The sequence below is a fragment of the Nicrophorus vespilloides genome, unplaced genomic scaffold (assembly GCF_001412225.1).
Source record: "Nicrophorus vespilloides isolate i.1.1-1 unplaced genomic scaffold, Nicve_v1.0, whole genome shotgun sequence".
Taxonomy (NCBI): domain Eukaryota; kingdom Metazoa; phylum Arthropoda; class Insecta; order Coleoptera; family Silphidae; genus Nicrophorus; species Nicrophorus vespilloides.
The window spans coordinates 1-16,843 of NW_017096166.1; the positions used below are offsets into that span (position 1 = coordinate 1).

At 33.0% G+C, this 16,843-nt stretch overlaps 1 protein-coding gene across 3 annotated transcripts; it reads right to left on the bottom strand.

The window, feature by feature from the left end:
- Window positions 1–3,217: 3,217 nt before the first annotated feature.
- Window positions 3,218–12,254, bottom strand: LOC108569873. 3 transcript variants are annotated; one of them, XM_017931610.1, is made up of 3 exons: window positions 12,056–12,254; window positions 6,316–6,451; window positions 3,218–4,275 (listed from the first exon to the last, which is right to left on the bottom strand). In XM_017931610.1, exons 2-3 carry the CDS (start codon window positions 6,420–6,422, stop codon window positions 4,095–4,097), a joined length of 288 nt encoding a protein of 95 aa, XP_017787099.1. In that variant the 5' UTR covers window positions 6,423–6,451; window positions 12,056–12,254; the 3' UTR covers window positions 3,218–4,094. The 3 variants fall into 3 exon arrangements, with proteins under 3 accessions (XP_017787099.1, XP_017787100.1, XP_017787098.1); XM_017931611.1 differs by lacking the exon at window positions 12,056–12,254 and adding an exon at window positions 6,509–6,885; XM_017931609.1 differs by lacking the exon at window positions 12,056–12,254 and having other exon boundaries at window positions 6,316–6,885.
- Window positions 12,255–16,843: the final 4,589 nt, after the last annotated feature.

Genomic DNA, 16,843 nt, shown 5'->3' on the forward strand with positions numbered 1-16,843 from the left:
ATTATGATTCATCTTTCTTTCCTTCTTCAGTTTACACGAAAACATTTCATAATTTAATTCTAAATATAGTTTTTATGTCTGTTATTCATCTATTTCTTTAATAACATTTTTATTGTTAAAAAAGTAAACTAATAATAATAAATACTTCTGTAAAGATGATGATGAATACAATTGGTTATAGGATTGCTTATAGGATTGGCAAAAGGATTGCTTATATAGAATAATAATCACCTGATTATGATTCATATTTCTCTCCTTCAGTTTACACGAAAACATTTATTTTTATTAAATTATTGCTTAACATTTAAAGCGTTAATCGAAAACATTTCATAATTTAATTCTAAATATATTTTTTATGGCTATTATTCATCTCTTTCTTTAACAACATTTTTATTGTTAAAAAAAGTAAACTAATAATAATTAATACTTCTGTAAAGATGATGATGAATACAATTGGTTATAGGATTGCTTATAGGATTGGCAAAAGGATTGCTTATAGGATTGGCAAAAGGATTGCTTATATAGAATAATAATCACCTGATTATGATTCATCTTTCTCTCGTTCTTCAGTTTACACGAAAACATTTATTTTTATTAAATTATTGCTTAACATTTAAAGCGTCAATCGAAAACATTTCATAATTTAATTCTAAATATAATTTTTATGGCTGTTATTCATCTCTTTCTTTAACAACATTTTTATTGTTAAAAAAAGTAAACTAATAATAATTAATACTTTTGCAAAGATGATGATGAATGCAATTGGTTATATGAAGAATTGTTCTGGAACAAAGTCAATTTCAAGCAATGACCTAATGTGTTTTTGAAAATATGTCTTCTGCAGAAGGTCAGAAACTTTTCCAATCATCGTGATTAATATACGTGAAAAAGTTTCAAGAGTTGACGCATGCAAAAAATTATATATATGTAAAGTAATGTCGAAAGGTCAAAAAGGACGATCTATTTTGCACACACACTCTCAGTGACTCGTATACAACGCCAGCTGTTCTATCATAACATTAGGATGTTTCTATAAATGGCAGGGACTCGGTTAGAACCACATCAATACGCACGCAACCCGGAGTTATCCCATTAACCAAAACTCTCTATGACAACGACTAATGGAACTTTATATATATACATATAAATTCCGAGTAATGAAGCGAATCGAATCGAATGGAAAATAGTTTTTTTTTTAATGCATGTGCGAGAGAAACAACAGTTAAATTATTACGTTCGTGTTGTTGTTGCTGTTGTTGTCATATGGAATATTTTGATGAAATTATTAATAGTATTAATGTCTTCCCTTTGGGCACGTTATAATTCCCTCTAAAATGAAATGCTTGAAAGCATGATTAATCCTTGTTGCAGCACAGCAGACAACAATTCCTCGCATCCCACCACTATCCGTAATCTGTTTTCTTTTGCTGAATAGAGCAATTGGATTTGCCTCGGAAGACGTCTCGTCGGAGCTTCGGAGATGGATGATCCAATCTCCTTTTAAGCGAAGACAAACCGACTGTCAATATTAGTTCAATTCCCTGATCTCTCCGCCGCCGTTAACCGAGACCGAAAAATAGACGATTGATGCAACCGAAACTACTTTAATTCCTTTTCTACTTCTTTCCTTTCCAACCCTCCTCTCGTCTTTCTTCCCGCACAGAGAAACTCATTTGTCAGTTTCAACTGGTATTAATATTCCGCCTATTTATTTTTATTTTTTTTTCTCTCATGAAACTTTTCCTGAAGCATAAATCTGATGGAATTGATAAACGAGCGCCGGAATTAAAGTAGTTTCCCTTCAAAAAGTGTCGGGATGTATAATTTTTTTTTTAAAAGTCCTTGCGGTAAATGCACTCCCCCGATTCATTTGCAATGGAATGAAAGCCACGAGAATTTGATATAAAAAAAAATGAGAGAGAAGTGAAGAAAAAAAACTGTAGGAGTCTGCGAGTCCATTCATCACTGTCCGGCCAATATTTATCTTTCCGAAGAAGCGATGATGATGCCATCGAATCCCTTATCTCAACTTTAGCTAAAGTAATTAGAAGCGTGCTAGGATATATCTCTCTCTGTTTCACTCCTCAACCCTCTTCTCACCCTCTTCGACTATCAATCATAGGCGCGGGAGTTTTGAATACTTCATCGTCTGTTGTCTCTGCGCGTTTTTGTTGTTGCGCTTCCACTTTTTTTTCTTGTTGTTGTTCATCTTTGTAAGCATTGCAGATGGAATTGAGTTGTGATTAACTTAACGGCTCATCCATCATCCGCTCATCGATGCGACCGTGACAAGGGTAAAGCTTGTTGGTTGTGCGAGGCGCGTGTTTTTTTTTACTTCCTCTCTTTTTCTCTCTAGTCCTTTCCATTGTTGCTATCATGTTTTATGCAAGTTTACGCGCGATCCCCCTGCGAGATAATCAGCTGAGGGTGAGCACAATTGATCCGCATTATACCGAAAATAGATTTTATCGCGTCCAACTATTTTATGATGCAAATTTTTGAGCCGACGCCCTCGCCCTTTTGTAGAGGCGGACAACACACACACGTATATCTTCCACTTTGAATTGCTAAATGCCTGCCCATAAGACATTACGTCCTCCTTCTCCTTACACCTTACAATCCAACGTCTCACAGCAACCATTTCGTTTCGTAATCCTTTGTTTCCAAAAGCATCCATCAATATATATTCATCAACCATTCCTATACAGATACTTAATATTTATCACTGCTTACATCCCATCAACACCATTCACTTTATGTACTTTTCATGTAAATTTCTAAGATTTCTTGAAAAAGATCTCCAATATTTAAGAGTTGAATGATTGGAAGAACTCACGCAAAAGCTACACAAGGATCGAATATTCAATATGCAAATTGAAGCAAAAAACTGTGCATAATCAGACCATCATTGCTTTTGTTCGTTCGGTGTTCGTACATGGTCATAATTAATTATTAATTGAGTGTTTAATTTATGCAACCACATGTACACCATATAATTATGTAATAATCTTATTATCTGCGATTATTAAGTTTTACTTAACGTTATATTAAAAATTGAATAAAAAAAAAACTGAAGTGAAATTCTCAATTAAATGAAAGTAATTTAAGAAAAAACAATTGATGAAAATTAGCTAACTTGATTTTAAAAATTGAAATTGTAAAATTAATTAAACTAGTAATTTGTTGTGTTCATTAAAGGATTTGGAATTATGAAGGATTAAAATGAATATTTGCGTTTTAATAAATAATAAAGATATACAGAATTCTCCAACAAACTTAAATACGAATGCAACAAAACATAAACTTCTTATAAACTAAAACAAACAAATTAATAAATATCCAGAGACGGACTGTACATCATCATTCCTTTCCATTAATCAATCACAATTTATATACGATTCATTCCTACAGCTACTAGTCATTGTATGTATAACATACAGAATGAATTTGTATTTTTTTTTTAGTTTTTTATACATTTTGGCATAACAATTGGAATTTAATTGAAACAATGTTGTTAAAATACTACAGTGAATTTTCGTGTTATAAGCGAAAAGAGAGAAAAATAAAAATTTTGTTGGAAAAGGTTGTAATTAATAATTACTATCACATTTCAACTGAATGATCACTTATATAGAGAATTCACTGTATTCATAGTTGTATTAAGATCTAATAACTATTTTAAAGGCGTTTTCTGGATCGTTTCACTTCACTTGAATCGTTGATTCAGATGTACCAATAAATCAAAGTGGTTTTAGTCTATTGAAATGAACGCATCCTGACATCATCTTCTGCGCGAAATAACATGCATTATTGCATTACAAAATCGTTTCATTATAGACTAATACATGTTATTTTCGGACGGTGTTAATCTTCGTGCGAGAGTTGGTTTTTCGCGATTATTTCCTCACGGTCTTGTTTGCTTCGATCCATCCTCGACCCATCGCACAAGGGTCATCGCATATTATTGAAATGGAAATGACACAATATATACATAAACACACACACACAAAACAATGATGATCAAACACGAAATACGCAAAATTTGGAAGTCGAACGAAGTTTAAGAAGAAAAGAAAAACTGCAGCAGTTTTGTTTCAATTGACTCCTATGATTATGTACCAAGGCAGCAGAACTGTGATCGCTATGCACATCACTAAGGTCATGCCCATCGTCAGATTGCTGGACGTTTGCAGATTTTGCGGCCACTCGATCTCCTCCAGTTCGTGCTCACCCCTGCTGAACTCCAGCACCTCCACGTCGCACCGGAATTTCACTCTGGAAGCAAAGAATAAGGTATTCATCAGAACAAGAAATGGATACAAAACGAAAAGCAGTTTGCATGATTTATGTAACGCCAATCGCAAGACGAATCAATCAAGAACGAAGGCGAAAAAAATGAGCCAACAATCGCATGTGACAGCAACAACAACAAAAAAAGCTGGCTTCTATTTAACGTAACGTTTCGAATCTTGGCACTTGCCTCTAGATTATCTCGAAACAGTCAAGGTTAGAGTTATGTCAGCCGAAATTAATCTTAATACTTTCGAATCATTCACAAATAATTTAATTTTTATATTTCTTTTGTAAATTATGTTATTCTATAACGGTTATAATAAAACAAATTAAGAATTGTACATAAAATTTATATATTTTTCTTGATTTGTAATGTAATTATGATTGGTAAATTTCACAGTGAATCGAAAATATTATGAATTGGTAATAAATTATGTTTTTACAAAAAAAAAACGACAAGTTAAGTTTTACATAAATTCTTACATTATATTCTAGTTTATGCAATTACCAGGAAGTTTATCTTTTAACTAATTTTTTTTATATATAATTTTGAATAGACAAATTTAGTTTATTTAATATTTCCTCGGGTGAGAGATAAAATCGGCATGTAACTTAATGCATATGCAATCATCAGTTTTTTTTTCTCTCTCTACATTAACGGCACAAAACTACTTCAATTAACCACTAACGATTTCCTCGTTATAAATGTAAAATATATATATTTTTTTTTGTAAATAATGTTAATTTATGCGATTTTCCGGATTCGTAATATTAAAATCAGTTATTCAAGAGTAATTAAAGCGGCGACAGTTCGGCTAATTGCAGAGACAAGATAATTCTAAAATTAATGTGTGGTGTGATGGGGTCCAGCGTCTATCTCCAAACTTCCTGACTTGCTCAAATCTTTATCTACACTTAATTTCGTCAAATCACGTCCTTTTTTTGTGTTGCTATCTCAATTGAAGCATGTATCTGCAATTCTTATTCAAATTTTTTTTCTTACGATAATTTCTAATGTATTTAAGAAATAATTACGTTTTCGCACGTCAAAAGTTCTTGCGAATGACGCAAACATTGTAATTGTATTCCAAATTCCAACAGTCGATGATTTTTTATTGTCTTTTTAGTCAAATATTGAACAATTTTGTTTTCAAATTTTAATTTTTGTTAATAGTTATAGTTCATTTAACTATAACGGTCATAATAAAACAAATTAAGAATTGTAAATAAAATTTATATATTTGTTGATTTGTAATGTAATTATGATAGGTAAATTTCACAGTGAATCGAAAATATGTTTTTACAAAAAAAAAACGATAAGTTAAGTTTTACATAAATTCTTACATTATATTCTAATTTATGCAATTACCAGAAAGTTTATTTTTTAACTAATTTTTTTTATATATAATTTTGAATAGACAAATTTGGTTTATTCAAAATGACATTGTTAAAACTGCTTTATAAATATTGATGTAGATAATTGCATAATTTCAAGTCATATCAACTGTATGTAAATAAAGGCAAGTTTGAGTGAGTCAAAATGTAAAATCTGCGTTTACTTAAAGTGGAATTTTGAAATAAGTGCTGCTCTCTGTACTTTGCTATGAAATTACAGTAATTATTAGCTATGATTATGATGCATTAAGGGGGGCATTTAACGTTTTATACCACTATTTGTATGTTTGTTGTTGTCTCGTTAAGTCGTTCAATTGCTGTACGTCCATTTGAGCTATGTTTTTTTTTTCTTAGAGAACTAAATGCGTTGGTGGACGTTTAATTGACCGTACAGACATGAACAATGTTAACGTGTACGAAACACATAATAAATAATGCAATTAGAATAATGAATAAACATTGAGGGAATGGGTAATCTCCGCCGATGGTTTTTTAATGCCAAAATAATTGCGATCTCGATCTTGGAATATAATTTTCCGCCGCTCCAACCCCTTCGATTCACTGTTTTTCGAGGCTATCGACCTTTATTTTCTAGTTTGTATATATTTAATTATGTAATATTTTTACCTTGATTTATTTTCCTTGGTGTCTCTGCGCCAGAAGAGCGGGCCCGAATCTCTCCTATCCAAGATCCACTGCGGCTCCGGAACTCCAAATTTCTCCATTACCTTCATTTTGGGCTTCAATTTTTTTTGGATTAAATCTGGGATAAAGAATTAAGATGGTACTGTTAAAAACGCACAGAGTTTTCGATATTTACAATCACTGTTCACTACTGCTCGGCGTGTCTCTGTTTGTATGTTTGTGGCCGTCTCGGGAAACGCGAACGATGATGATAAAAGAGTCGTCGCGTTCTAAATTTAATTTGAATAAACTAAGTGCGACGCAACCGACGAGAACATCAAATCTGATCCGTCAATATACATATGCCTATTATTGCTGTGTTTATTAGACTTTCGTCAATCGACACCTTTTCTCGACGCGATTATCGCGAATGTTTTCTACGCAGATAATGCGCGTTATCTTCCACTCCTACTTTCGTCGATACGAATCCAATTACACTTCATCACTTTCCATTGCATCCAATTTAATAATTGCAAATCAAATATTATTTCTACAAAACACACAATTTTCTTCACCTTGTTAATTCTTTTAATTTTTTTCCCAATAACTTTCTTATAGAAATAATTCATATTGGAATACAGTGGAACTTCGCTTAACGAGTTTCCGGATTTTTACTCATAAAATACACATAATATCTGTACAAAAGTTTTACAAATGATCTAGCAGGCGCGCATTCCGGGACTTCTCTTCTCATCGTCACTCGTTGTGCGAAACGTCGTTAAGCGAGTCAATTTTCTCACATTTCATTTTGCTCGTTAAGCGAAATACTCATTAAGCGAGGTTCCACTGTATAATTATGACTGATTATCACTGATTTAAGAAATTTACGGAATTGTAGAGAAAGTAAACTTTTCTATTAAAGTTCATGCATATTTCAATAAAGTTTCCACATAAATCGTAAATATTAAAATGTTTATCCTGTGTGCTTCATAATATTTATTCTTGTGTTTCTGCTTCTCCTTTTTTTTTTTCTTGTTGAAAACGCAAATAAATAAATTAAAAGCAAAATTTATGAGTCGCATTAAGGAATATGTAATAATAATCAAGTCGTGAATGTGCTATAAGCATTTGTGTAAATATGTAAAAAAAAAGAAAACGTTTAAGAAGTATAAGCGATGACATCACTGGTTGTTGTTGCTGCTGTCACGAGAGTGTAATCAACTTCAGGTCGACGTATATACAATGTTAATGCGAAGAAGGAAAGAGAGACATAAGAAAAAAATGTGGAGACTTTCGAATTTAATGAGCAATAATAAATAAAAGCAGGGAACAATTAACGGTAATTGCCGACAAATAAAAACACTCGTTTCATAGATAAACGGACTGTTTTCAAGGATTTCCTATAGGAATTTTCAGGACTGTTTCTTTATTTTACTGTATTTTTAGTTGAATTTGTGTGATGATTTTTATTGGCTGTAGGAGTTATATATAGTTTGTAGATGGTCACTTTTCTACTAAGAGCTAATATCAAAGAACTGTTAAGAACTACTGAAATTTTAAGAACTACTACTACTAATGGAGTTATTTTTTTTATAGACGAACTACCAATAAAATCTGGCAATATCTCGCACTTTTTGAAACCGGATTAATCGAGGATCAGACAAATAAACCGCACAAAAAGAGACTTGACTGTAGATTGAAGCGCACTATGCGAGGTATTGCTGCATTGATAAAAAAAAAGTTTGAAATGCACTGAAAATGCACTACATTTTTTTTTTTGCAATAATTTCGTTCGTTCGTTTTGTTCATTATTTGCATTTTCATACTTTGGATCAATTTACTCTCGTGCGCGCACTCAATAATTGGATTCTGTTAAGGGAATGCAGATTTTCGAATAGCGAAATTTCCATTACACAAATTGCGTTTATTTACTTATTATTCGTAGTTGCTTTGGTAATTCGAGATTCGAACTTTACACTTTTCAATTCAATTCGTTCCTCATTGCATTTCTGTATGTGTGTATTTATGCGCATCGGAGGGATGGGTCAGGGGGTTATCGAAGTAGATGGAATTCTGATTCATTTTGATCTCGAAACCGCGAATAACTGACCCTGTTGTCCGACTGATAAAATAAGAACACACGATAATATTTCATGTCGCATTTCTTTTCTCTGCCTCTCAATATTTTCAATACGGCATTGGAATTTGATAACGCAAAAAATACGACCCGATTTTCACTATAATCAATTGAAACACTCGAACTGTTTTTACTATTATCTAAGTAGTTTTTTTTTTTCACGCAAATTGCATTTTAACCTAATCACAGTTTCATATTGAAAATATCCAATTTCTAATCGATAATTTCATTTAAACGAATTCAAAAGATTCTTGCAATCAATTTCTGTTTATTTTTGTTTCTATTTAGCTTTTTTTTAGTTGGAAATTTTAAAAGTTATTTGCTAAAACCTTCAGCCAATTGCCAACATAGCTTTAATTTTTTTTTATACATTAAAAGTTAGTTTTCTTTCGATACTTACGAACTTCCTTCGTAGCAGATAGTAAAGTTTCTTAAACTTAATTTCAAGTTGTTCAGCAGACTCTTGGAAAGCAATTTCCAGGTTAATCCTCTATTTAAATGCATTTACAGATATTTGAATTCATTTTCTCATCAAACAAACTGCACGTAATTACATAATACAAAGTATATTTCGTAAATATGTAGCTTTTCGTCTAAAATTGAAATGATGATATGTTTAATTATAGGAGAAGTTTGCATAAATTCGCATTACGTCATCTTCTTTCCTTGCACTCCTCTATTTATTATTATCGTTTCTTTCTCTCTTTCTTTCTTTTCGCTTGCACTCATTTCGTGTAGAATTATCTCCGGGTTTTTGTTTCGGAACTTTGCGTGAGTGAAGCTGACGTGGTTATTTTAGTTAATTAATTTCCCGGCGACGGAATTAAATCCGGTAAAAGTTTAATTTTTCCATCAAACCGTGGCTCGAAAAGTTTGTGCGGATGCCCGAAGTAGAATTTACAAAAAAAAAATAAACGCAGACATTCTGTTTCGTGGAAAAATATGTTCATTATTAATAATTTTCTCTTAATTTGCAAGAAATAACTTAGCAACAATTCGTCCGAAAATGCAATTTTTGACAATTTTAATTATATTTATAAACACGATTAGATTTCATAATTTAATCTAATCTAAGCTATGAGAAAATTATGAGTTGACTGTGTCATAATTATTGTGATTTGCTTGTTTGCTCGTCGATTGGTGTAATCTGTTCGTAGCTGAAAAAAAAACAAAGGATTTTTTTGACCTACTGTTTATTTTTCACATCGTTTCATGAAGTTACGTAATTGCTCTGATTAGATATTGTTTATTACTCAATCGATAAATCAATTTAGTTCACAATGAAGATTGAAATTGATCCAATTATACTAATATATATTTTGTTTAAAAAATAGGAGAAGGTTATTTGTGAGGAAGGTAAATTAAAAATCCGTATTGTAATTAATGAATTTCTCTTATCGAAGAAATCTCGAGCCGAAGAGCAAATCAAAATCCGAACATAATGGCCGCAGACGGCGAACGTTTCCGCAAAGAAAGTCAATTTAAAATTAATTTGTTTCAATTTTTTTTTCTTCCCCAACTCCGTTTTCCACGGTTTTCTCGATAACTCCAAGTTTTCTACAATTAGTATTCTTGTAAACTATTACCTTTTTCATATAAAGTTATCATTTCGTTGAAATTAATAGAATTGATTCATTTGTGTTATTGAAATTGGGACTAAGTTTGAGATCGTTGCATAAATGATCAGACTCTGAATATACATTAGCGTTTCGTGTTATGACACCCCTTCCCTGTTATGTTATGTCTTCCGCTTCGATGCAGCTCGGGGATTCCCCCAAATGCATCACGAAAGATGCTTTGAATCAATGCCGATCCGAGCATGATATTCCCAATCACAATATTTGCAAGTATCATGTCTGAAATCATATGCAAACAGGATATTCAGTTGCTAAGTAATTTTCACCAAAGTTTCCATTCTAATTAAACCAATATGACTGTGCAAGTTTACGACCGGAATTTCACTTATAATTAAATGCATTTTCACCTGTAAATGTTTATCTTTTCATTTTGTTAATTGATACGGAAACTTTTGAAATAAAATGGTGAATATTGCATTGTTCTTGGTCGTGACATTGGCACGTGTCTCCACTTAATGAAATTATAGGTGCTCCAATTTATTCGAATATAAAACACACAGTTTATGTCTTTGTTACGATTTACCTCGCACCATCGTCGTGGCCGTTTCATTTTTGTTTTATTACTTAACGCAATTAAAAAAAACTCGAGTGTTAATTGTTTTTTCACCTTTTGTTTTAACATTTTATGGGTGGATTTTTTTTTGTTATTTAAGTGCGAAGGCTTTTATTAATTTTTTTATGTTTTTGAGTAATCTGCAAATAAGGAAATTTTAGTTATTAAATGTAATTAAATTATTAAATGTTGCAGGTTTTTAAATTAATGATTAATTTAATTAATTATAACGTTTATTGGAATAATTTATTTTAAATATTTAATTTTAACCGTATGATGAAATCTACACTGTTGAAAATGAAGTATTATCAGTCTATTTGAGGTTGTCAAATGATGATGCGTGTAATTATGTCTGATTTATAAATAGAAAAGTAACCAAATGATGAAAACGTATAGGGTTGAGTTGATGGAAACTTCACGTGTTATTATTTAAATAGAGTAGAGGATTTATGAAAGATGTGTGTTTGTCGGAAAGCCTTTTGGATTCTTCTGAGCTCTGCGCGGCTGTGGTCTTAGCGTGAGATATTCAATTTTTGCTTTACCTAATACGCCCATTTAGAGAAAGTCTTCGCCGGCGAAGGAAAATCGTGCCGGGGATTTTAATGGAAATTTCCTTTTGGGGATCTCTGGCCGCCTTCAAATAAGGTTTTCAGGATTCATGTATTCAGAATACTAATTCGTGCAAGAAAAGAAGCAGAAAGAAAAAAAAAACGCCATTTGGAGCTGCGTTTTTATACTAATTTCAGTGCTTTTCACATCGAAAGCATAACTAATCTTACAATTAACAAATATTAATGTTAACCAGAGTCGTTCAGAATTCAAATAGAAATTGAAGTAAAATTAGGTTTATGAACTTCTTCGCGCTTAACAATTTACGTTTTGTATTAGATGCGGTTGCATTTGGAAAACGGAAGGAATCATTTGGACTGATTAATGTTGAATGGAGAATGTGAGTCTTCAATCGTCGATGCATAATTTGCGCGCATTGTTGTGTAATTTAGTTTACCACTCGGAGTTTGTGATTCGACGAAAGGCTGATTTTAATTGCGGAGGTGAAACAATCATATTGACCTGGAATTATTGAGCAGCGTGTGTCGCACGGTATATCTATATAATGGAAGGAACGGAAAGAAGAAGGAGGAGGAGGAGGAGGATGGCAAGCAGGAGGCAACGACCTGCAACGAGACTTTGCACGTAATGTGTCAAAGTTTGCGACCGATTAATTATTTGTTAATGGAACTTAATCAATAGAATTTCCGTTCATTATCTCAAATACAACCATCCTTCGATACCTTCTGCTATATTCTATCTTTGCGAACGTGGAAAGGTTGATTTCCCATTACTTATTATTGATCTCGATTTATCTATTCTTCTATTTGTTTTTGTTTTTCTTGTGTTTTTCTTGCGCCAGTTTACCTTCTGTTTCTTAGATGACGGTGATCTCCATCCAACGTTGTCGTTGTTGCTTAAGCCATGACGACAATTTCCAAGCTCTGCCGTCCGACACCTAACAATGCCTTTCGCGAAATTGAAGGCTACTTAAACGCTAAGTGGCGTCGTTGGACTTAAGTCACAGCCAACGCATAAGCCGATCATGCGCCAACGCTTTTTTCTCCTACTTTGAACCGCGTTAATTGAATTCAACATATAAATGAAAATAATAACAACAACAAAAACTTGATGACTTTTCGACTTTGATTTTGCGCGTTGTGTGAGAAATGTTAACCTTACATTAAGTATTTACCTGGATGCTAATTGTGTCTGTTTGTCATTTACCAATGGAAAATAAACTACATTGAATGAAATTAGCCTACAATGATCAGTGGGTTTCTTTTAATATAAAATTAACACTGTCCTCACATTTTGCTAAATATGTCGAACACTTGCAAAGTTAGTATAGATATAGAACATGGAAATTAAAGCTAGATGTATAGGGTTTAAAACGTGATAATTACATGATCTCACCTTTCCAACGAGCCTTCTGGCATCTTCGTGCTGCTGCCGAGTCGCTATCAGCTGTAGAAATTAAAAAACCATCGAAACGACGTCTGTTTTTTCAGTTTTTCGTAAATTTCTCCACAACCCCTTAAGATAATTCCATCATCGACCACTCGTATGAAAGCTGAATATCTCCCCTTTCCAATGAGCCTAGTGGCATCTTCGTACTGCTGCCGAGTCGCTATCAGCTGTAGAAATTAAAAAACCATCGAAACGACGTCTGTTTTTTCAGTTTTTCGTAAATTTCTCCACAACCCCTTAAGATAATTACATAATCGACCACTCATATGAAAGCTGAATATCTCACCTTTTCAACAAGCCTACTGGCATCTACGTAATACCTCCGAGTCGCCTGATATGAGCTGTAGAAATTGGAAAAGCAAAAGTGAATAGGTTTTACCAAAAAAGTGGATTTTCGTTAAAAACTCGAAAAGTAATAAACTTTTTTAAGATTTTATTGCATAATTAGATTAACCCATTAAGATAATACCATCATCGACCACTCATATGAAAGCTGAATATCTCACCTTTCCAACGAGCCTACTTGTATTTTCGTACTGCTACCGAGTCGCCTGCTATCAGCTGTAGAAATTAAAAAACCATCGAAACTACGTCTGTTTTTTCAGTTTTTCGTGAATTTCTCGACAACCACTTAAGATAATTACATCGTCGACCACTCGTTGGAAAGCTGAATATCTCACCTTTCATACGAGCCTACTGGCATCTATGTACTACCTCCGAGTCGCCTGCTATCAGCAGTAGAAATTGTAAAAGCAAAAGTGAATAGGTTTTACCAAAACAGTGGATTTTCGTTAAAAACTCGAAAAGTAATAAACTTTTTTAAGATTTTATTGCATAATTAGATTAACCCATTAAGATAATACCATCATCGACCACTCATATGAAAGCTGAATATCTCACCTTTCCAACGAGCCTACTTGTATTTTCGTACTGCTACCGAGTCGCCTGCTATCAGCTGTAGAAATTAAAAAACCATCGAAACTACGTCTGTTTTTTCACTTTTTCGTGAATTTCTCGACAACCCCTTAAGACAATTACATCGTCGACCACTCGTATGAAAGCTGAATATCTCCCCTTTTCAATGAGCCTACTGGCATCTATGTACTACCTTCGAGTCGCCTGCTATCAGCTGTAGAAATTGGAAAAGCAAAAGTGAATAGGTTTTACCAAAAAAGTAGATTTTCGTTAAAAACTCGAGAAGTAAATTTTTTTTTAAAGATTTTATTGCATAATTAGAGTAACCCATTAAGATAATACCAAAGTCGACCACTCGTTGGAAAGCTGAATATCTCACCTTTCCAACGAGCCTACTGGTATTTTCGTACTGCAGCCGAGTCGCCTGCTATCAGCTGTAGAAATTGGAAAAGCAAAAGTGAATAGGTTTTACCAAAAAAGTGGATTTTCGTTAAAAACTCGAAAAGTAATAAACTTTTTTATGATTTTATTGCATAATTAGATTAAACCATTAAGAAATTGGAAGAGAATCGAAACTACGTCTTTTTTTTTCAGTTTTTTGTCAACTTAATGAAATTCCTAAAAAAAAGGAGTGGTCTTACTTTATATATATATATGAGTTATATAATCTTCTGATACACATCGATCAATACTCATGATTTATATAGAATATTGTTGAATGAAGCGAACTGAATAAACTGTAAAGGTTGAAAGTATGATTGAGTAGCGGAGAGGTACGTAATCGAAGGCAAACAGCGATTATTTATTTTCGTTTCTTATTTAACTGGTTCGCAAACTGAATCTGCTCACGGTCTTGGCTCACACAATGGCCCCATTGTGAATAATTTACTGCGAACTGTAACCGCAGTACGTACGTGTACGCAATCTGTGTAAATCTCGAAATTAAAATGTTGCGGTTAGTTTGGCCGCATGCGGAGGAGGTTTCGGTCTAAGTGGATGCTGCAAACTATCCTAACCATCCCCCCACCCCCAGGAGGATCTCTCTTGAAAATCCTCTTTAAATGCATAGACCCACATGATCTCTTTTCCCGTTGGGGAAAATTGCAGTTTCACTCTGTTCCCATCTTCGTGTCTCTATTTCGAACGCCTGATGAACTGCACTGCGGAAATTGGTTTCCAACCAGTCACATCTTCAATTCCAACAATAATAATAATAAGAAAATAATACCATTTACTTTACACTCGAAGAAAATACTCTGCTACAAACAACGTAAAGTTTACACAATGAGAAAAGTATTTCCAATTATGTGGATAAATATCTCCAATTGTTTCTGGTGTACCTCAAGTCAATGTACTTGGTCCTATTTTATATTTTATTGAAACATTACTGTTTGTTCTTTGTTTTCTTTGCATCAAAAGTAAGTGGCAGATGACGAATTCAAGACATTTAGAGCACTCGCAACGGGAGGAGCGGTTATTACGTGCGTGATGGATACATAACAGCGTATTATTTTTCAATTTTATTTCCAATTTAAAGGCTGACGACCCGGGGATCCTTTTGCGCCCGCTCCTCGCTTATAAAATATTTAAATTTAGCTTATTTACATCTACCGAGCACTGGGCTTATTACACGCCGTGCATCTAGGATAAATTTGGATGATGTGGGCATAAAACGCGCGAGAGAGGAAGTTAATTGACTATGAGTTATATCGTTCGGAATTCCGTGGATGCTTCTCTTCGCTCTCCACGCGAGTTGAACTATCTATTGTGCTTTGGCTGCAAAGCAAGATACAAGGTTGTTTGCGCACGAGAAATATTTGCAGACCAATTTTGTAATTGTGCTACCATCGGTTGATGTTGCCGTGGATCTGAGAGAGATAGGATGGGAGCTTCCCCTTGCAAACATCCGTTAAATATTTACGAAATTGCGTAATAAAAATTCCAGCCGCTCCGTGCTGTGTGAGAGTGAGGAAAGGGGTGAGCTTTCGGTCGTTCGTTTCGTCCTTCCTCAAGGGCTGAACACATGATAGTTTGAACGAGTGAAAGGGAAATTATCGACCGGCGACGACCTTGACATTGGCGCGCGCCTCACTGGAAGGGCACGAAGGGCCTTACTACGGAAGGCTAGGGCGTATCTCGACGCAACGCAGTCGATATTAATGAAGAGTCGAGCATTCGCATCGAACACACACCTAATGGAAATCAACGTGCAGAGTGACAATCATTGGATAATCAATCGGCGCCGCTCACTCCCAACGATAAACAATTACGTAAAAGGGTCGGGCCGGTACATATTCGATCGTGTTATGTAAACGCACACCTTTGACAAATTTTCGTTGGTACTTTCTTTCTTTTTTATTTCATGACTACCTGATTCACGGATTGTTGAAAAGCGACATTCAATCGAATTTAATCGAATCATTCCGTTCGAACTACTCTTTACACACTTTAGTTTTCATTTCATTTCATTTAGTTTTAGTTTCAAGAAGAAAAATTGATTTTAATTTTCCTGTCTTTATAGACATTTTTTTTTTTCATTTTACTTTAATTAATAGAAATTTTAGTTTCCACTTTACTTATTCCAATTTAAAAATTTACTAATTGCATTGATTTAAAGTTTCCACAATTAAGTCTCGATAGTAAATTTATAAAAAATAAAAAATATGATTTTGATTTTTAAGAATTTGTGAAATTGAAAGAGAAACTGTCTTTCTCTATGATTTATTTTATTGAAATTTATATAATTTAAATAAAAACTTTTCAGTTTTTAATTACAACTTTGTTATTTCCAAAATAATTATATTATTAATATTAATTAGATAATGTTTGGTCATTGAAAAAGTCAAATTAAATTAATATTTAAAGTTTTCATTAATGAAACTCGAAGAAAGAAGAAAATTTGATTTTAATTTTTCTCTCTTTATAGACAGTTTTTTTTTCATTTTATCTTAATTAATAGAAATTTTAGTTTCCACTTTAGTTATTCAATTAAGACTCAATTTTTCAGTAGTAAATTTATAAAAATAAAAGTATGATTTTGTTTTTTTTTACAATTTGTGAAATTGAAAGAGAAGCTGTCTTTCTCTATGATTTATTTTATTGAAATTTATATAATTTAAACAAAAACTTTTCAGTTTTTAATTACAATTTTGTTATTTCCATAATAATTGTATTATTAACATTAATTCGATAATGTTTGGTCATTGCAAAAGTCAAATTAAATTAATATTTAAAGTTTTCATTAATGAAACTCGAAGAAAGAAGAAAATT